This window comes from Arachis duranensis, chromosome 2 (genome assembly GCF_000817695.3).
Source record: "Arachis duranensis cultivar V14167 chromosome 2, aradu.V14167.gnm2.J7QH, whole genome shotgun sequence".
Taxonomy (NCBI): Eukaryota; Viridiplantae; Streptophyta; class Magnoliopsida; order Fabales; family Fabaceae; genus Arachis; species Arachis duranensis.
Window position 1 is genome coordinate 80,705,162 of NC_029773.3, and position 22,630 is coordinate 80,727,791.

The following is a 22,630-nucleotide window of genomic DNA, read 5'->3' on the forward strand; positions in this document are numbered from 1 at the left end:
AATTTGAAGACTATACGATTCGTCCTAACTCTATGATTGTTTCCCCTTCTACTGGTTCCTCTTCAAAGCCAATGAAGTTAGGATACGAGTCAAGGACGAATGTTGAGAGACCTCCAGACGATGTCAAGTCTCTCATTGTATGGAAGAACCCCAATAATGGGGCTGACTCATCGGATAAGTCCGAATCGAGACCCCAGGCTCAAGCTTCGGCGTGATTTTCATCTTTGGTGATTCTCCCTTCTCTGTTTGTTTTGTGATGAATATTATAAGTTGGAATTGTAGAGGTACTGGAGGGAAAACTTTTCCTACTCTTATTAGAGATATTAGAAGAGAGTATAATGCAAATTTCATTATTCTTCTTGAAACTCATATAAGTGGTTCGCGTAGGGCTGCTGTTCGTGACAAAATTGGATTTGATAATTTCTTTATTGTGAAAGCTAATGGTCATTCGGGAGGAATTTGGTGTCTATGGGACTCAGGTTCTTGGAAAGTTGGATATTTTAGAACATAATCGGTAAATTGTTCATCTTAGGCTTACCGGTAATAATGCTACTACCTGGCTCCTCTCTGCTGTTTATGGCAGCCCACAACCTCCGAATAGAAGATCCATTTGGACTTCCTTCCATTCTCTGGCAGCCAATATCAATCTTCCTTGGTGCATCTTAGGAGATTTTAATGCTCTTCTTCATGATTATGAAAGACAAGGGGGTACTCGTAGTGCTAATTCTGGAGCTTGCTCAGACTTTCAAAGTTGTGTTTCTGATTGCGGATTAGTGGATTTAGGTTATATGGGCTGGCCTTTCACTTGGAGAAGGGGTGATTTAGTCGAGAGATTGGATCGTGGTCTGTGTAACCTTGACTGGCAGCTGGCCTTTCCCGAAGCTAGCCTTAAGTATTTACCAAATTTCAAGTCTGATTACACGGCCATCTGCATCCAACTCTCTGCTGAAGCCTCTTACAATAGACACAAAAGACATTTCCATTTTGTTGCTGCTTTGATTTCTCACCCTGATTTCCACAGATTGGTTGAGAATTCTTGGAATGTGCAGAATTCTTGGTCTGATGGTATAATAAGCTTCAAAAATTCTCTAAAAAATTGGAATTATGATGTTTTTGGGGATATTCTTAAAAGAAAAAGAACTCTTTTCAAACGATTGAATGGTATAACTTCAAACCTTTCTCAGGGCAGTAATCAATTTCTTGAGAAGCTCCAAATTGATCTCTGGAAGGAATATGAAAATATGCTCAATCAGGAGGAACATCTCTGATACCAGAAATCCAGGAGTAAATGAATTTAATTCAGAGATTGCAACACAAAGTTCTTTCATGGGTCAACTATGATTAAACGTCGAAAAAACAAGGTGACATCTCTCCTTGATTCTAGTGGTAGCCTTATAACTGATAATAATGCTCTAGAAAATATGGCTTTTTCATTTTATGCTGATCTATATAATGATTCTCTTCCCAATCACCTTTTTGTCCTTAATAATGCCTTTCCTCAGCTTAATGTAGAGGATTTGTATAGTGTTGGCAAGAACATTTCTGAGCTGGATATTAAGGAAGCTATCTTTCATATTGGTAGCTTTAAGGCTCCGAATAGGGATAGTCTCGAGGCTATCTTCTACCAAAGCCAGTGGGATCGTGTTGGTCCTGACCTGTGCTCTTTAGTGAACTAAATTTTTGCTAATCCCGAAAAAATTGAGGAATTAAATGAGACCCTTATTACTCTTATTCCAAAAACGGAGCAGGTGATGAGTCTCAAGCAAATGCGCCCTATTCGCCTTTGCAACGTATCCTACAAAGTTGTTACCAAAATTCTTGCTAATCGGCTAAGAAAAGTCATGGAAAAATTAGTTGCTCCCACTCAGTGCAGTTTTGTACCTGGGAGGCACAGTACAGATAATGTCTTTCTTACTCAGGAGATTATTCATTTTATGAGAAGCAAAAAGGGGTCGAAAGGGTGGATGGCTATCAAAATTGACCTTGAAAAAGCCTTTGATAGACTCAAGTGGAGTTTTATCTACGATACTCTCTCCGATATTGGGTTGCCTCAGCATATTATTCATTTGATCTACTGTTGTATTTTCTCTGCTAAGATGAGAGTTTTATGAAATGGAGAAGAGCTAGACGAATTCACGCCCACTAGAGGAATTCGGCAAGGCAAATTTCATTTCTCCGTATATCTTTGTTTTATGCATTGAACGCTTATCTCAACTCATCGGCGCAGCTGTTCAGCATGAGTTTTGAAAACCCATCTATCTTAAAAGGGATGCTCCTAATATTTCTCATCTCTGCTTCGCTGATAACCTCATTCTCTTTGCAAAAGCGAATTTGGAGCAAGCCGATATTATCAATAGGTGCTTGGAAGCTTTTTGTGTTAGCTCCGATCAAAAAATTAGCCAAGAGAAAACTAGAATTTTCTTCTTTAGAAATGAGGGTCACAATGTCAGATCTGAAATCAGTAACTTTCTTCATTTTTCCAGAACTGATAACCTTGGGAAGTATTTGGGTGTCCTTCTCCTTCACTCAAAAGTCTCTAATAATACATATGGTGATATTATCAACAAGATCAACTCCAGACTAAATTACTGGAAAGTGTCTTCTTTTTCCCTAGCAGGGAGATGTACCCTGGTGAAATCTGTTCTATCTTCTATTCCTTATTATACCATGCAATCTGCTTTATTTCCTTCATCTACTTGTAATTTAATTGATCGTAAATGCAGGAACTTTCTTTGGGGGGACTCAGAAAAATCCAGGAAAATTCAGCTTATTAACTGGATAAAGTCTGCTCCCCAAAAAAACTGGAAGGACTCAAGATTCGCCACTCGAAAAAAATGAATTATGCCTTCATGACTAAAGTTGGATGGGGTCTTATTGAAAAAAGAGACTCTCTGTGGGCCAGAATCCTTCGTTCTAAATATGGTTGTGGTACCGATATTATTCCTAAGGTGGAAAGGAGGAGGAATGAATCAAATCTTTGGAAGGGCATACGCAAGTCTTGGGATCATGTTGAGCAAAACTACATTTGGCGTATTGGGGATGGTTTCAAAATTAATTTTTGGAATGATAATTGGGTGCCAAATATTGGCTCTCTTGCACCATATGCTAATCAGGTTTGTATGCCTATTAATTTGGAAGACAAACTTATGGATTTTTTTTAACTATTTCAGGTAGTTGGGATTATGATAGGCTCGCTACTTGACTGCCTAATGAGATTATCCAGAAGATTGTGCCTATTTTCCCGCCCTTCCCTTGGAAGCAAGAAGACCAAATTGCCTGGAATCCTTCGTCTAACGGCTCTTTCGATCTCAAATCAGCATACCAAAAGCTGAATGGAGAAGAAGGCATCGCTAGCAAATTACACAGCGTGATCTAGCACTGGAAAGGACCAGAATGCATTCGGATCTTTCTCTGGCTAGTGTCTCACAATGCTATCCTCATCAAAGTGGAAAGAAGGAAAAGACATCTCACCCTTCAGGCAACTTGTCCAAGATGCTCAGGTACCGATGAGACTATTTTACACGTCCTCTGAGATTGCCCATTCGCTGTGGGCATCTGGCTCCCGTTCACCCGTGCAGCCAGCATAAACAACTTCTTTCTTCTTGATCTGCATGATTGGCTTCTCCAGAACCTTACGTCGAATGATGAGTGGTGCTGCCTCTTTGGTGTTACCATCTCCTCCATTTGGTTCTTTAGAAACAAATTCATCTTCGCGAGCGACATGACATCTCCCCGTGCAAGAAGAGATCAAGTTAAAGCTCGGTTTGATGAGATTATCAAAGACTCGAGGTCTGGCCTTCTCAACTGTGCACCTCGGATCACTGAAGAACGTCCCATTACTTGGTAACCTCCGTTGGAAAATGTTACCAAACTCAACGTGGATGGATCTTGCCTTTCTCAGAGTAGTGGTGCGGCTTGTGGAGGTATTTTCAGGAATCATCTTGGTCACTTTATTAAAAGTTTTACCTGAAATTTGGGAAGCTGTTCAATTATGCACGCTGAGTTATGGGTCATTGTTCGCGGTCTACAAATTGCTGTGGCCAACAATATCAGTTCCCTAGTTGTTGAGTATGATTCTATTGCTGCTGTTAACTTCATTAAGAAAGGACATAATTCATCCCACCCATGTGTCCCGCTTCTTGACGACATTGTTGTCCTTGCCAGCCGTGTGCCATATATCTCTTGGTCCCACTGTCTTCAAGAAGCAAATTTTGCTGCCAACAACCTTGCCAAGAAGGGCCATGATCTTCCCTTTGGCCTCCATCTTTTTGAAGTTTCTCCCCCGGATACAGCTATGATGATTATGCGTGACTTGTCTAGTTCTCCCATTTTAAGGGGTTTTAGTTAGTTTTATTTTTGGGGTCTTTGACCCCCTTGTCATCTAAAAAAAAAGAGACTGTGATTTGAGAAACAGAGATTAGGAGATAGAGACTGAGAGACAGAAGCTACATTAAGTCATTTGGTGTATGTAAAATATATTGGATAGAGTTGTCTCAATATCATATTTTGTTTAAGATAAATATAGAAATTGAAGAATAAATTTAGAATTCAAAAAGTTAAACGAGAGTATTTCTGGAAAGAAATATTATAAGAGTTTTAGTAGTCTTTGTCCCACAAGATTTTAGTTCTTTTTTCTTTGTGTTTCTACTTTTTAAAAGAAATGAAAAGACTGAAAATTTCATGTCTCAAAATTAAAATTTTAATTTTAATATCTAATCACCAAACATAATACTTTATTTCAGTTCCCAATCTCAATTTTGATTCCAAAAAACAAATGCAACCTAATAGATAAGATGAATCTATATGCAATAAGAAGGTAACAAAAGCTTACCCAAATTAATATTGAAGCTTAAGAAAATCAATACCTGTGTTGTTGATTCTGTGACATAGTTCGAATAAGCTAATTCAACTCGAGATCTACTGGTTAAACTAATAATCCAATCAGAAACAGATACAGAAGAGGGCGAATAATAGCCTCGGCCCCCAAATTTTAAAAAACTATATCTATATTTATTCATACACTCAATAATCTTTGTACTTTTCAAATTAGATTTTGTATACTCATCTCTATATCTATTTTTAAAAATTTTGGTTTGTTCTTCTAATATTAACATATTTAATATTTATATTATTATATAGAATATTAATAATGACTTAAAAAATTATGTTCTGGTAAACACATTGTGTACTATGTTCTTTTCTTGTAAAAAATACTTTTTATTCTAAATTTTACATTCAATTTTTTTAAAAGGGCAAGTTACGTAGTTAAATTGTTTGGAAAACAAATTTACCAGAATACAACATTTAAATATTGAATACGTTTTACAACTTTTTTATTTTAATAAAAACCGCTACAGCATGTAGTAGATTTAAAATTGAACGTAACCTGCTACAAGGTATAGCGATTTACGTAAAAATTTGCGCTGGCCAGAAACCGCTGCAGGATGTAGCGGTTTTTGAAAAAACTTGACTGTGAAAAAATTGCGAGAGGCTCTATCAATTTCTGGGCAAATGTGGCATTGCAGAAACTATGAGTGGGTGCCGCAGTTTACATGTGGTAGCCTATAAAATCGCTTTAAGCAGTAACGGATTCTTCATTTGAAATGCAAATTAAGTTTGGTTAAAGAGACAATCTTGCTTAGAGAGAGAATGAGAGTTGTGGATTGAGAGAAAGAGGAGGAGGCTGAGAGGATTTGGAATTTCTAGAGGGGTCATATTCAAGTGGGACCATGGCGGACGAAGACAGGTTGTACCGACTCAACGGCATTGCTCACGTTGCCGACGGCATCAATGAAGCGGTAAGTTTATTTTCTTTTAAGTATTAAAAGTTTAAAACATAAAATGTAGTATTCAGTGTATAAGAATTAGAATATAGAATTTAAGGTTTGTAGTTTAGTATTTGAAATTTAAGATTTAAAATTTTAAATTTTAAATTTAGAAGGTTTGTAGTTTAGGGTTTGAAATTTAAGATTTATTTTTAAATATAGAATTTAAAGTTTGTAGTTTAGTATTTGAAATTTAAGATTTAAATTTTAAATTTTAAATTTTAAATTTTAGGACTTATAAATTTAAAAGTTGCACATTTTATACTTGTTCTAAAGTATATTAACATTCTTTTATATTTTTATATAAAAGGTCATACATATTTCTCTATTTTAATAAAATTAGACTTATATATAATGTCAAGAGAATTATATTTAAAATTTTAGTTAAAAGATTGGATAGATAACACCGTCGTAGTTTTTGTATCAATTAGGACATTTTTATCCTTATAAATTATAGTTTAGACTTGTAAATATTGGAATTTAATTAGGGTGTGGTTATTTTTCTCACATCATGCAACCAAGTAGATGTATTTACAGCGTTCGGCGGCAACAGAATATGCCTTTGCATGAAAGGATCATACCTTTTTTGGAGAAGGATGGTTTGTACCATTTGGCTAGGTTGAACACGCGTTGGTTCTGGTTGGATGAGCCTCTAGTCAGTGCATTCATTGAGAAGTGGCGTCTTGAGATGCACACTTTTCATATGCCATGCAGAGAATGCATCATCACACTGCAAGATATGACATATCATCTAGGGTTGTTCGTTGATGGAAAGGCTGTTAGTGGGTGTCTCACAGACTTTGATCAGTTTATGAAAGATGGCAGACCAACTTGGGAGTGATTTCAGGAGTTATTTGATGAGTTGTCATTGCCGAATAAGGTCAAGCAGTTCATAGTCCACTTCAGATGGTTCCATGAGAGGTTCAGTGTGCTACCAGCTTATGCGAGTGAGGATACTGTATGCATACACGTAGTACATACATTATGATGTTTCTATCCATTCAACTGTTTGGTGAGAAGAGTGCAAATCAGGTATATATTCGGTGTTGCCATTTGTGGTGAGGCTTGACGAGATGGGCACTTATATCTGGGGTTCAGTTGCGTTGGCATGGCAATATCGATGCACGTGTCGAGTGACCAATAGAAATGTCACGAACTTGGTAGGTCCCCAACAACTATTACAGTCTTGGATCTTCTGGCAATTTCCCACTCTCAGGCTGTATGAGTTTGACGACTTTTTTTTCGTCGGCATCCAGGTATCAATTGATGCATCGAGGGTTTCATTATTTGTTTCAAGTTATTAACGTTATAGATCACAGATTAAACATTCATATCACATTATTATCCTCCAGGTGGCCCACTTATTTACCCACATCTGATGGGAAGGAGCAAAAAATTATCCAATTTCACATTGCATTAGACTGATTGGGTGGTCGAGATGTAAGTTGTTTGTGTGTGATTTGAAGTTTCATTACTTGTTCACCGACATGTCTGTATATAGCGTTCTAATGCTAGATTCTATTATCATTTTCAGATTGTATGGGAGCCTTATGTTGAGCTTGACGTACTTGCCGTAGTTCATCCAGAGATTCTAATTGAGGAACACAATCGGTTATCGTGGGCGGTCACTACCCTGATATATTTTGCTGTGATTGAGTGGCATAAAGTTGATAGGGTGGTCCTACAGCTTGGTGGCATATAACATGCACCTTACCCAGCCCTGAACATAGACTAGCTTCATGGTAAGGATGGTAGGAGTGGAGATAGGTGGTTCCCCTCTTATATTCAAACACGGCACCTGCATTGGAATAACAGAGTTGATTCTGTCCTGAGTATCCAGAAAGTGATTGATCCAGGTTCGTTCGCGGAGTTTCTAGACTGGTGGTAGCGCATAGGTTTCTGTCGCTGGATGCCGCATTTGCTGATCCTAGGCCAGTCAAGATTCCGTACGATGCCTTCCACAGAGGGTCATCGCAGGTGCCCGCTAGGGTACCAGTGCTGGACGTGTCTAATAACAAGCGTGTGGAGTGGCAACGACGCATTGGTACACGGGCTACTGATCAGGAGTGGTGATGGCTGCATGATATGATGCATGAGCAGGAAGCTGGTGGTGATGGTGGAGGACGGGGCGACATTGTGTGCGTTGGTTTAGTGCTAGATGTCGGGGTGCTAGAGCTAGGAGTGCAGCGGCTGGACACGGTGATAGCCTCGCCGGCACCGTGCATGGTCACCAGTTTGATCATGGTGCTGGTGGAGACACGGAGGCTGGTATTCGGGGGCATATTTACCCATGCATCGAGCTCTTAGGTATTCCATGATGTCAGCACCCAAATGTATGCTGATTTTGCTACCATTACCATGACCATGGACATTGACGATCAGCTGGGTGGTTCATAATTCTACGCTGACTTCGCAATGATCATATGGGATGACAACGGTCAGCATTACCAGCATCAGATGTTAGATGTTCATGCTCAGATTCTGGAGTACCAGCTGCAGATGCCAGAGGTTCAGTCTCAGATTCTGGTCTACCAGCTACAGATAACAGAGGGCCAGACTCAGATGCCTGAGTACCAGCCAGTTGGTGGTCGACCTTAACGAGCCTGTAGGAAGTCCGTATGACACTTGGTTCACTATAAGAGGGACGCCTCCATCTGCATTGAGAGTGGGTCTACCCGCTGATCATTTCGCAGATCAGCCTCAAAGAGGTGCTAGAGTGAGGCGTCTTGCTCTGTATGGCACAGGCTCGTATCTACTTGGTCCATTTGGGGACAATGCCCATGATAATGACGATGACCAATAGCATCATTAGGATGTAGCTTTATTATTCAGTGTATAACTTTATTATTTGTATGACTTTCTAGCATTGCTTATTAAATTTATGTTTAGTTACAGGACTCTTATGTTGTATAACTTTATTATTTGTATGACTTTCTAGCTTTGCTTATTTATGTGTCACTTTATTATGTATGGGTATTTAGTTGAGTTTCTAGCTTTGATTATTTGTATGACTTTCTAGCTTTGCTTCATCATATATTGTATCTGAATATAATGAAATTAACATTTCAACAAAATGACAATAACATAGATCAACACATAAATCTATACATGTTTTTCAAAGACAAAGTACATGTACGATGACAAAACGAATAATGACAAAACTTTGGTGACAAGAACAACATTAACTAAAATAAAGACAAAACGACAACAACAACATTAACCAAAATAAAGGCAAAACAACAACAACAAGAGAAACATTAACTAAAATAGCGACATCTACACATCACCTCCGGCCATGGAGCCTCACTGAGGGAAATTCCTATGAGTGTGCACAGGTTGTCTGTAGAAGCCACAACGCTTCGGTCTATTAGGATCGGCCTCATCCATGGTATTACAGATTCTAGTAGACCTCGGTCGCCCTTCTCTTGCACGTCTCATGTTAGGATCAGGAATGACAGTCGGACCGTCATAAGGTGCCAAAGTCTCTCTGGAATAGGCGGCACAAACCCATCCAGTATACGCTGAATACCTTAGTCATGTTGTAAATTTCATCAACATATGTAGCCCATTTCAGTGGCGACTGAGCACAGTATGCGATCGCATGGCCACATTGGCAATAGAGAGCCTGAAAGTATCCACAGTTATAGGTATGATCCCTGAGGGAAACTCGATACGTACCTAGTGAAAAGTTATCGGTAGAAGTCATCTCGACCACAGTATACTCAGATTGATGCCTGTCAAACAGAGTGACAGTGAAGCATTTCAAATCTCTCAAGTTGGCTCTATTGCCTTCATCAGAGCCCTGGCAAAATGGGTGCCCAGTCCCCAATTGCGCCTCTGCCATCTGTCCTCAAATCACAAATAGGTCTACAAGCCTACCATATGTGGACTTCACCAATGCAGTGACCGGTAGATTCCATGTACCCTTCAATACAGAATTAACACACTCGGATATGTTGGTCGTCATGTTGCCCAACCGTCTACCGCCATCCTGGTGCTGGGTCAACTTATCATACTCCATTCTATTTGCCTAATCACACATCGCCAGATTTTCAATCCTCATAATATCAAACCAATAGCCAAACTTTGCCTTAGTCTTCGCATAAGCAGCATTCACAAGTAGCCGTTTTCCATCTTAACCCTTGAAACTGAGGGAGAAATTAGTTGCAACATCATAAATGCAAAATGCTCAATATGCATGAGGTAGCCAAACACTATCAGGTATCTCCAACATAGCATTGATGCCATTGTGCCTGTTAGAGATCACTAGAATACCCTCTTGTGAAGTCACATGTTATCGCAAGTTAGTCAGAAAAAAAGACCAGGACTCTGCATTTTTCCCTTCCACAAGTGTAAAAGCAATGGGAAAGATATTTGAGTTTCCATCTTGCGCGATAGCCAGAAGCAAAGTACCGTCATACTTGCCATACAAATGAGTACCGTTGATAATAAGGAAAAATGTCTAGAAAAGACGATGAAAGTACACGGTAGATTCATCAACCTGATTACCAACTCTAACTGGAGAAGTCTTCAACAGCGCAACGGTTTCCTCCACGGTGGATTGCACACCCAAGATCCAATAGGGTAACTTGGCATAAGACTCTTTCTAATCTCTGTAGATCTGTGCTACTGCCTTCTGTTTCGCCATCTAGACCATCCTGTAACTAAGCCTAAATCCATAGGTTGCTTTAATAGCTTCCTGCAACACCTTTAGCATAACCGCTGCATCAGCCCTAGCCAAGGAAATGATTCTCGCACAAATAACATGATAATCAAACTGTTAGTGATCACTTGAAATCGAGGTAGCCAAGCAAGTGTGAGGTCCGTTGTACCTTCTAACCTCCCAGGTACTCTTTCTTGCTGAAGTATGATGTGAATCAACCACGTGCAACCTTTACTGAACTCCTTGCATCTTCTATGGTACTTAAGATGATTTGACTCTATCACCCTGTACTCAACTCCACGACGGATGCTATAATCCTTTGCACTCAACACAGCTTCCTCTTTACTTTGGAAAGATTAGCCGATTTGAAATTCCATAGCAGCATTTCCCTCATGCAATCCTTGACCCCCAAAGGTAAGATCTATGTCCGGTTGTTGGCCGATGGCATCTGTTCCAAGGGTTACCTGAAACTGTAGGTCGATCTCGGATGAGATCTGCGGTGGTGGCCGGAGCTGTTGTGTCTGACTTGTTGGACTTGGTGGAGCTACTGATCCTTCGTCACCGGAGGGTGGTGGTACCTACAAGAGACTCCGATGCTTAAATTAGCATGTGTTTTAGGCAGTTTTTAGTAGAATCAGAGTATGAGTTATACTTGGGTGCTCTAGTGTATTTATAATAGTGTGGGGTGACCTTCAAGATAAGTTAGTTATCTTATCTTATCTTCTAGGGAGCCGCCTTATCTTTCTAGGATTTGCCGCCTTTAGATTTGGGTTGTGCTCCTTTATTGGGCTTGCTTTGGGCTCCCATGGTGATTTGGCCGACCTCTTTGGGATGAGGTCGGGGAATCCAGACCTGAAGAGGTCGGTAGACTTGTCTTTATTTAGCCCGGGTCATACAGCTCGACCCAGGACATGAACAGCTTCCAAGTTCAAGGTTGAGAAATGTGGAGGATGTTGCTGTGTGCCAAAACTTGATGGCCCCTGATGTGTAGGTGGGTTGGTCCGGGTATCCTCATCACTATCCCCAATAATATCAACATGCTCTTCGTCCGAATCATTCTCTCACATCACATTTTCAACTCGATCCGGTTCACCATCACCAGCAATATCTGGAATCAGATAGGGTGACCTAGCTATCCCAACTGCAACAAATGGAGGATCAACCAACAAACAAGCAAGTGCAACCACAAGCATCGAGGTAGAAGCACCTCCCAACGTAGTCGACTGAGGATTCGGCGTTGATGCCCCAAAACTGTCGACACCATCTTCATACAGCTTATGTATTCTCACTTCCGAAAAACTTCGCCAATGATGAAACAAAACCTACATATCTTTGTTGAACCCTATCACAAATATTTCATACTTCACACCAGTTGACACAGCAACAATAGGAATCTTGTAAAATAACTTCTTCATCCACTTTGTCCCACACACCCCAACTTTTGCAATATACTGGTTTTTAGCTCTGACAACGTATTTGATGATCGGAAAAAATACTTACTGATTCTCTATCAGTAAACTTAACACCATGTCTTTTGCTTTTTTGAAATTTTCTAGAGCAATGCACTAAAGCTAGAAAACTCTCCTCACTCTCTATTTATGAAAAAGACAATATGCTTCTTCACAAATGACTCATACTGGTATTTATAGAGAATTCCTCTATACAGAAACCGCAACAATGTGCAACGATTTCTGTAACACCATATTTGCCTAGAAACCGTTAGAGCCTCTCACGGTTTTCTCATAGTCAGATTTCTTCAAAAACCGCTACATCCTATAGTGATTTCTAACTAGCACGAATTCCCACGTAAACTGCTACACCCGTTCAATTTTGAATCCAATACATCCTATAGCGGTTTCTATAGAAATGAAAAAAGTTATAAAAACATTTTCAGTATTTAAAAGTTGTATTATAATAAATTTGCTTTTCAAACAATTTAATTAAGTAACTTGTCCTTTTTAAAATTTTTAAAAGAACTAATTTTAATTTTAATTAATAAGATATGTCATAACTTTTTAACTAAATATATTATAAATTTCTGATATTTTATAATTTTATAATATTATTAATATTGTTGTATCTTTTATGGGATTTTTTCTTTTAATAAATAAATTAATTATAATAATTATCGAAATAAATAATTTAAAAACTATTTACCGAAATAAATATCCCTCTCTTATCTTGTTTATACTGTAAACGAAATAATTTTGCATGTATAGTGTAAACGAGATAAGACAAGTAGACGCGAAACATGTATATCTCGTTTACTCTGTAAACGAGATTCATGTAATTTTTTTTTTAAAATATATGTATCTTGTTTAACTATAAACGAAATATATGCAAAATTATCTCGTTTACAGTGTAAACGAAATGAGAGAGTGATATTTATTTCGATAAATATTTTTTAAATTATTTATTTCGGTAATTATTATAATTAATTTATTTATTAAAATAAAAAATCCTTCTTTTATGTAATTATTATGTCAAAAATAAAATTATAAAAAATAATTTATAAAATTTATTTTTTTTCTTTATATATAATATAATTAAAAAATAATCCTTCTATATTAAAATTTATGGATCTGAATCCAATGACGTAGATCTGACGAGCCGATTATCGATTAGGTTCATAATTATGGTCTGTGTTGTTGATTCTATATTTCTATGATAGTTAATTTAGTGATTTACCGATTAAACTAATAATCCAATGACGTATTAGGTTGACTGGCTGACAGGCCTATTATCGATTAGGTTCATAACTATGGTCCATCCTTATTTATCACCTTTGGTGGACCATAGTTAGCTTTGATTGATAAAAAATTGAAATAGGGGGACCACCATTCCACATGACATTTTTCGAGGAAGAGATTGGATATACACCGTGGTGGACAGTAGAAATTCTTCTTAATTATTCATCAGATTATGATTCCTTTTACTAAGTTTTGTGTAGACGAGACAAGAGCTCTCATTACGGTCAATGATCAATGCTTTAGTATTGATCAAATCTATTCTTAATATATAAAAGTAGATACATAAGTTTATTCACGCTATTTTGAAGTTATTCTTCTTTTTCTATGAACGCCATATCAGCAACATTACTTACTTGGCAAAATATTAGAATCCACCAATTAAATCTTGCCAAATCAACTTTTATTTTTAAACAAAAAAAATACAAAACAAAACTAAAAAACACAATAAAAATCAACAAATTAACTTTTTTCAAATCAATCCTTATTTCTAAAACAACAAAAACACAAATTAACATTTACCCAAAAAAAAACCCTTACCTTTCTCATACTTCTCGAAACCCTCCTCTCCTGACACTTCTCTGTACCATCCCATGAGCCATTGTTTTTTCCTACCTACATCTTCTTCCGGTCCCATGAGCCATTATTTTTTCCTCGAAACAAATTGTCCATCGCGATGTCCATCTTTGATGGAGCCGCATTGCATAAATTCCAGAAACCAGGCCAAACTCCATTTCTCCTGTTGCGGTTTCCTGTCGGAACTCGATTCTGGATCTCAGGCCAACGTCACCATTCTTCCCAGGTATTTTTCTAAATATTTTTAAATTTGCCGTTTTCTCTTCTCATTCTATTGTTATAAATAATATTTTAATTGTAAAATCATTGCAAGTAGCACAAGTTGATGTATTCCTCTTTTTTTAGCGGATTCTGTCCAATAGTCACAACCAAAATTAATGTGTATTTAAAATTATTCGACAATTTATATTTATGTATTCCTCTTTTTCAAATTGTTATTCCATAAAAGTAGATATTGCTTCCACAATTTACTTGGAATAGATTATCATTCTTTGACCATATGTCATATCTTATTCTCGAAGGATTTGCAGTGATAATAACAGACTGGAAGAATTAATACCCAAAATTGCTAGATTAAAGAGGCGGAGAGCAATTCTTTAAAAAAAAAAAAGAAGACAAGAAGATATGTGCCTCCAACATAGTCGAAGAGGAGTGCCAATTTAGTTTCCAGTTCAGGTTAGTACAAAAAAGTCTTATAACATATTCAGTTCTATTTTTTGTAATAATTTTTGGTACCAATAGAAAAAAAATTCTTTTGTAATTGTTTACAAATCATTACGTAGGATTTAAATAAAATATTTTGCATTATATTTAAAATCATAAAAATCAATGAAAAAAGAATAATTTTTGGGTCAAAAAATCACATGAATAGTAATTTTGCAATCCGTAGAAAAATATGAATATCCTTCCAATTTTATTGTGTATAAGATTGTTCAATCCATTAGTTAAATCAAATTGTTGAGAAAGAAATTGAGAAGCTTATTTGTATTTTTAATACTTCATGGGATAATTTTTTTTAAAAAAATTACTTCAATAATAATTTTACAACCCTTGAAAAGAAAGCTATGTCTTAGATTAAGAAGTATTGCCAATTCAGCTTTCACTTTAGGTGAGTACAAATTATTTTATAACATGTTTTTATTTTAATTGTTGCTACTCATAGCTAATTAATAGAAAAAATCCGTATAGTTTGTTGTAATTGTTTGCGATGTAGGATGAAAATGAAATCTTTTGCATCTATCTATCTATTTCTATTTATTTATCTATATAAAAGCTGATACCAACTCTCTCCATAATGAATTGAAGCCATCTTTTCTTTTCTAATGATGCCACATGCCCTTTCTCAAGGCATTTTTTTAGACAAGGACTCCGTTTTTTCCTCTTTTCAGATGGTAAATATTTCTCAGAACATGGAGTGTGAATCAAACCCACGTTTGAATTCAAATTCAGATACTCTTCCCTTTTGAATCAGGTAGATTCATATCTGAAAGAGGCTTACAATAAATTCTTTTAAAATTGACTATTTGTCCCTCTGTTAGAGGTGTTCCCGAAATGTCTGCGATCGAGTAAATAGCTCTACGAAGGAATGGATCGAATCAAATTGAAAAATGGAAAGATTTGTACAAGTTATACCACATTAGCAATTCTAATGACTTGGCAAAAGATGAAAATCAACCAGTCACTATTTAGTAAAATATTTTAAAAAAATTAAAACAAAAAATTCTTATCTATTATTATTCAATTGAAACATCAAGTACTAATTAAATGCAATAAACACACATTAAAAGTGTCGTAATAATAATAATAATAATTATAAAAAATTTTAGTTACAAATATTCAAATTCTACAACTTATACATATTAACAATCTTACTACTCTTCATTTCTTAATCTCTCATACTAATTGTCAAAAATTCCTTAAATTTAATATAATATCCACAATGAGTTTAAGCCGTCTTTTCTTTGCTAATGATGTCACATCAGGAATTCTAATGATTTGGCAAAAGATGAAAATCAACCAATCACTATTTAGTAAAATGTTTTAAAAAAATTAAAACAAAAAACTCTTATCTATTATTATTCAATTGAAACATCAAGTACTAATTAAATGCAATAAACATACATTAAAAGTGTCATAATAATAATAATTATAAAAAATTTCAGTTATAAATATTCAAATTATATAACTTATATATATTAACACTCTTACTATTCTTCATTTCTTAATCTCTCGTACTAATTGTCAAAAATTCCTTAAATTTAATATAACATTTTTATATGTTTTTCATTCTCATTCATTTATTTTTTAATTATTTACAAACAAAAAAATTACAAGAAAAGATAAAATGTAGCCATGAATATAAATCGAAAAATGAAAAAAAAAATGAAAATACAGTTTTGTATAATTCTAAAATAAATAAACTATGTCTTTTTTGAAAATAAATAAATTCAAAATCTATTTATAATATGTTCTCCAAAATATTTTTAATATAACATTTATTAAAATATACTATATAGTATAAAAAATCTACCTCTTCGTACATCGCGCGAGTCTCACTCTAGTTATTTATTTTATTCCGCAAGTGGTTTTAATTTAATTTATCTTTAAATACCGTTTAAAGAAGTGTTAAAAAGATTAAAAAAAAAAAAGGTGTAAACGACTTTGCCTACTGCAAAGACTTTTGTGATTGCTATTATTCTTCGGAGCTCATCATCTCCTGAAGTTGAAACTGTTCAATCATGGCTGCAAAACTTGAGGGTGGAGCTTATCTCTCTTCCTTTGTTGATGCTGTTTTGAAGAAGCTGTCTTCACTCGATGTCAACTCAACTCCAATGGCAAGGAAGCTAGCTGACCAGGACTTGCTGCAGAGGCTGAAGCTAAGTCTCCGTTCAGTTCGACCTGTGCTCGATGATGCTGAGCAGAAGCTGATTAGAAATGACCAAGAAGTCAAGAGATGGCTTCTTGATCTCCAAGATGCTCTCTACATGGCTGATGACTTGCTTGATGAACTCTCCACTAAAGCTGCCACTCTGACTCCCACTCAAAGGGATCCAGGTAACTATTCTTCCATGTGTCACTCTATCGTTGATTCAATCTTGGAAGATAGTGATGATGATGATTATGAGATGGGGGTAGCTGACCTAGTTGATAAACTAGAGTCTATTGTTGAAGAGAAAAATGGTCTTGGTCTAAAAGATGAGCCTGTCAGAGATCCAGAGGACATGTCATGGAGAATTGAGTCATCTCTGGTTGAAAGTTCTGAGATATTTGGAAGGGATAATGACAAGGAAGCCATCATAAAATTGTTGTTAGATGATACTTGTTATGCTAAAATATCTGTGATCCCTATTGTGGGCATGGGAGGAGTTGGAAAAACTACCTTAGCTCAGTTGGTTTACAATGACGAAAGAGTGGATGAGAAATTTGACATTAAAGCATGGGTGTGTGTTTCCGACCAATTTGACATTGTTAAGGTTACAAAGACCTTAATAGAAGCAGCAGGTGGTAGTTCTTATAATGGGAATGCTTTAGATTTACTTCAAACTGAGTTGAAGGATAAGTTGATGAGGAAGAAATTCTTGATTGTTTTGGATGACGTGTGGATTGATAATTCTTATTCCAGGCAGTGGAAAACCCTTCAGAAACCTTTTCAATTTGGAAAAGAAGGAAGCAAGGTTCTTGTTACAACTCGAAATGATACTACTGCTGATGTAGTGAAAACTGTTCCAGCATACAAGCTGAGGTTATTGTCAGACACAGATTGTTGGTCACTTTTTGTGAAATGTGTATTTCTTTCACCTGAATCTAAGGAGTATTCAACTCTGGAACCTGTTGGTCGAGAACTTGTGAAGAAGTGCAAAGGGCTACCTTTGGCTGTAGAGTCGCTTGGTGCCTTGTTACGAACAAACTATGATGAAGAGGATTGGGATCGTGTATTGCAAAGTGAGCTTTGGGAAGTTTTTGAAGATCAAAATGATGAGATTATTCCTGCATTAAACATGAGCTATCATTATCTTCCTTCAAGTCTAAAGCGATGTTTTGTTTATTGTTCTTTGTTTCCGAAAGATTGTCCATTCAAGAAAGATGAGTTGGTCTTGCTATGGATGGCAGAAGAACTTTTACAGCCAAACGAAAAAAAGGATCTAGAAGAAATTGGTTCTGAATATTTTGATCAATTGGTTGCCAGATCCTTTTTCCATTCCTCTAGTACTTATAACAACTTCTATGTCATTCATGATCTCATGCATGATTTGGCAACAGCTCGTGCTGGAGAGTTCTATTTTAGAGCTGAAAAACTTGAAGAAAATGTCGGGATCAGCAATAAAACTCGTCATTTATTGCACGATGCAGGAGGAAATTATCCCTTCTCACAACTTGTGTCAGCTTGTGACAGGGTAAAAGATACTAGGACATTTTTTGAAATAAATTTGTCTCGAAAGGATCCTTTCAGTATGGAAAATGCTCCTCATGTCTTTTTGTCAGAGTTGAAGTGCTTAAGAGTTTTGTCATTTAATACCTTTCCTCTTGATTCATTACCAGATTCAATAGGTAACTTGATCCATTTGCGATATTTGGATCTCTCGGATACATGGGTGGAGACATTGCCTGAGGAATTGTGTTGTTTGTACAATCTCCAAACATTGAAGTTGAATAATTGTCAACATCTGAAGAAGCTACCAAGTAATATGCAGGATCTTATAAATCTACGCCATCTTGATATTAGAGGAGCTAGCATTGAGGAGATGCCGAAAGGAATGAGCAAGTTGAAGGATTTGCACTTTTTAAGTGACTATATGGTCGGCAAGCATGCAGATAATAATGGAGTTAAAGAACTAGGAGCACTTGAAAATATTCACGAGTCACTTCACATTCACCAATTAGAGAATATCATGGATGGTGCTCAAGCTTTGGAGGCAAGAATTGCTGATAAGAAGCACCTTAAGGGTCTGTATTTGACATGGTCCTACAGCCACAGCTATATTGATGATTCTCAAGATATACTGAATAATTTAAAGCCTCACAGAAACTTGAGAAAGCTATCAATCAATGAGTACAAGGGTCTAACATTTCCAGATTGGTTTGGACATTCTTCCTACAAAAATATGACCAAACTGTACTTGTATGGCTGCAGCAACTGTTTAGAGCTTCCTTCACTTGGACAGCTACCCTCTTTGAAGCGCTTGCGGCTCTCCAACTTTAGAAAGCTACAACGCGTCGGTGCCAAGTTTTACAAAGAGGTTGGATCTTCTTCTCATGGGGCTGCCTTTCCGGTGCTTGAAAGTCTGAGTTTTTATGGAATGGATTGTTGGGAGGAGTGGCTTTCAGTTTCATCTGAGTTGGATGCTTTTCCTCTGCTTAGGGAGCTTAGAGTGCAACATTGCCCTGCATTAAGAGGAGATTTGCCGAGTCAACTACCGGCTTTGCAAATCCTTTGCATTGATCGATGTGGTCAGCTTGAGTTTTCTCTTCCAAGAGCTAATGCACTGCTCGAGTTATCAGTTGAAGGACCTCAGCAGGTGGAGGCTGTGTTGAAGGCCATTGCACACAACCAACTAGACTGTCTACAGTCTTTAAGCCTCGCAAGCTGTTGGTCGGCCACATCATTTCCAGTAGCTTCAATGCCCTCTTCATTGCAAAACTTGGTAATCAATGGTTGCCCATATTTAGAGTTCCCAATGCCTCAGCAGCAGCACGAGTCGTTACAGTCGATTTCAATATCTAACAGTTGTCATTCACTCACTTCCTTCCCCTTGGCAAGCTTTCCGAATCTCACCACACTCAGTATTTCATCATGTATAAATCTGAAGTCTCTTTTGGCATCAGATCCTGCTGCATCAACTTCAAATCTTCTCTCTTTAACGATCGAAAGCTGTCCGAGTTTGGGATCTTTTCCCACACTAGAGATGGTTGCACCCCATCTAGAATATCTCTTGCTTCGAGAATGCCCAGAAATTGAATCCTTTTTTGAAGGGGGTTTGCCACCTAACCTGAGAGAGCTTCAAATCCAGCACTGTGAGAAACTGGTGAAGTACCTAGCATCCATGGACTTGCATGATCACTGTCTTATCCGTCTTGACATCCAACATCCATATGATAACATCAAATCCTTCCCCTTGAACGGTTCCCTTCCGGCCTCACTTGGGACTCTCAATCTGCGAAACTTTCCGAGTCTAGAAATCTTAGACTGCAAGGGACTTGACCATCTCCAGAGATTATTGATAGAACGTTGTCCCAAGATGCAGGATGTCGCAGGGAAAAGCTTTCCTGCCTCTCTGTCAATGCTTTGCTTCAATGGATTTTCTTTGCTGAGGAATCGGTTTCAGACTAATGACAAGCTCATTTTGTCCAAAATGTCCGATGTCCAAAACATCAGAGTTGATGGTGCATGGATTTCTAAAGGTACAACTGTTGTTATGTTTGTTATTTTGAATTTTCTATAACTACTCCTACTTTGTTGTTCTTTGTCTCCATCTGAATATAAGTTAACCTTGTTTGGAAACACTTCATAACCAATTCGACAAACACGATCCATCTTAGTACAATGACTTTGTGGAAATACTCATTGTTTTGCAGATACACTTTACCATCTTATTCCAAACTCCTTTCCCCAATGCCCTTGTGTACAAGTTAAATTGGTTTGTTATAAACACAATTCTAGCACCTTGGGTTCATGTTTAATCTTTTACTGCTTATGTTTTTTACCATATTATTGTCTATATTTTTTACTATATTCGTATTTATATTACTAAATAATAATATAATATGTTTAAAAACAAGTGTAGTACTTTCTAATCTGTCAGCATTGTATGTTACTTTCTCATTGTGTAACTACAGTGAAAGTTTGTATTTAAGAAACTGTTGTTGAATCCAGGAGAATCCACTTAGGCTGCATGGCACCCCACCTTGTATAGCATCTTTGGTGAAAAAGGTCAGTGAACTAGTTAAGCACTAAATCAATTTGATAATCTAAATGAAATTCAGCCCAAATTTACATAATAATTCTCTGATTAGAGTTTTCATTTTATTTAGGCTGATTATTCTTTTGTTCTATAAAGATGATGAAATCCACCATGGGGAACTCAAGACAATCTTTATCATCCCATGTAGGAAATGAAGGAGCAGAGGACTTTGGATAAGCAAGGAGAAGAATGTGAAAAGAATTTTAAGATGGTTGTGATTTTGATTGGCCAAAATTTCAGATTTTGAAATAAAAATTTTATAATCACATTCACATAGGTAAATAAAAAAGTGTTCGGTCCAATTATTATTTATTACTTCAAAAACTATGTATATGATAAATTTTCATTGAATGAGATTATGAGAATATACTGTTAATACGTTAAAATTAAATCTTAATTTGATTGTTTTAGGGTCATATTTCTTTTATAATTTTTTAAAAGAATTAGGAATATGATTCTTTTAACCTTAGTATAACATTCCAATCGGTATTATAGAGTGAGTGATCCCTGCTTGATGCATACTTATTTCCACTTTTTATGTAGATCTAAGAAAATACTTGAGAGAAGATGTTCAACATTACTAGTAATATTATTTGAGATAAAAAATAATTGAGATACCAAAATACACAATTGTCATCTTATAAGTAGCGTTTGTTTTTGGAGACAGGACACGGAGATATGGACAGCACATTTTTAAAAAGCGTTTGGAAGCAAAGACATGAACACTTAACATATTGTCTCCGGGACAATTTTTTATACTTTTGTGTCCACTCTTTTACGAAGGACAATGATGGATACGGAATTTGGAAGAGGGACACAAACTGTTTTTATGAATTTTTTTCTTTTTTGTCCATGGTGCTATTTTTTATTATTCCACTGTTACCCCTTCTTATTTTTCCTATTTTGCGTTGTTGTCAGAAAGTACTTTTTTTTACTCCATGCTCTTTTTCTATCTCTACGTTCTTTTTCTTTCCTTTTTTCTCATATACTCTCTCCTTTTTATAAAAATTTTTGTTGGACTGGATAATTTCTTTTTTCTTATCATTCTTACTTCAACATCATTTTAACCTTATATTATATTATTTGATTTGTAATAAAAATAATAAAAAAAATAATTAGTCTGAAGACTTTTAAAAGATAAATATTATAAAGGTAAAATTGATATTTTAAAATGCTAAAAAAAATTTATAAAATTGTAATTGATTTTATATAATTTAAAGAAAAATTAATTTTTTGAAAAGAAAAATAAAATTTTAGATAAAAAAAATTAATCTGCTTCCAATATTTTTTTCAAGTTCCATGGTCTGTACTCCTACGTACTCTCATTATTTATTAAATTAGTTTATACTAAAAAATTTGGAATCACATGGCTATTTTAGTCATTTTATATAATATTTTACTCTTGTAGTCATTTTATATAATATTTTACTCTTATCCATGTGTATCCAAACATAATACTGGACATTACATTAGTGTCTTATCCATCGTATCCAAACACGATACACAAAACATAATTTTTAATGTCTCTGTCCTATTGTCTTTGTCTCAGTGTCCTGTTCTGTCGTGTCTCTACAAACAAACGCTACCATACATACGTCATTACATGTCGCCAAAACTTCACGAATTTATAAAAGGCTCGAGTGGAATCCCATTAAATCCACTTCTTTGTTTGGAACTTTGGATAACATGTTGAATCTCATTCTAATATTCTATACACCCCAAATTGAATAAAATGAAATACAAGAATTTTGATAAGAGGAAATGCACCCAATTTAACATGATCGATAATCAAATTATTTTCACAAAACCATATCCTACTAATACATCTAAATTAACATTGATTTTCCGGATGAAATTACA

At 36.1% G+C, this 22,630-nt stretch overlaps 2 protein-coding genes across 4 annotated transcripts; both read left to right on the forward strand.

Annotated features, from left to right (window-relative positions):
* The first annotated feature begins 3,991 nt into the window (after positions 1-3,991).
* LOC107475240 (uncharacterized) lies at positions 3,992-4,348 on the forward strand. Its single transcript, XM_016094872.1, has one exon. It carries the CDS (start codon positions 3,992-3,994, stop codon positions 4,346-4,348), a length of 357 nt encoding a protein of 118 aa, XP_015950358.1.
* Positions 4,349-16,466: 12,118 nt separating this feature from the next.
* LOC107475166 (putative disease resistance protein At3g14460) lies at positions 16,467-21,138 on the forward strand. Of its 3 annotated transcripts, none has more exons than XM_021135698.2 (3): positions 16,467-20,210; positions 20,683-20,739; positions 20,841-21,138. In XM_021135698.2, the coding sequence occupies exons 1-2, from the start codon at positions 16,550-16,552 to the stop codon at positions 20,694-20,696; spliced, it is 3,675 nt and encodes a 1,224-aa protein (XP_020991357.1). In that variant the 5' UTR covers positions 16,467-16,549; the 3' UTR covers positions 20,697-20,739; positions 20,841-21,138. The 3 variants fall into 3 exon arrangements, with proteins under 3 accessions (XP_020991357.1, XP_052113038.1, XP_052113039.1); XM_052257078.1 differs by having other exon boundaries at positions 20,867-21,138; XM_052257079.1 differs by having other exon boundaries at positions 20,919-21,138.
* Positions 21,139-22,630: the final 1,492 nt, after the last annotated feature.

Bases quoted from the DNA above. Each gene is read 5' to 3' on its own strand.
- LOC107475166 (XM_021135698.2), top strand. From the start codon at position 16,550: ATGGCTGCAAAACTTGAGGGTGGAGCTTATCTCTCTTCCTTTGTTGAT.
- LOC107475240 (XM_016094872.1), top strand. From the start codon at position 3,992: ATGCACGCTGAGTTATGGGTCATTGTTCGCGGTCTACAAATTGCTGTG.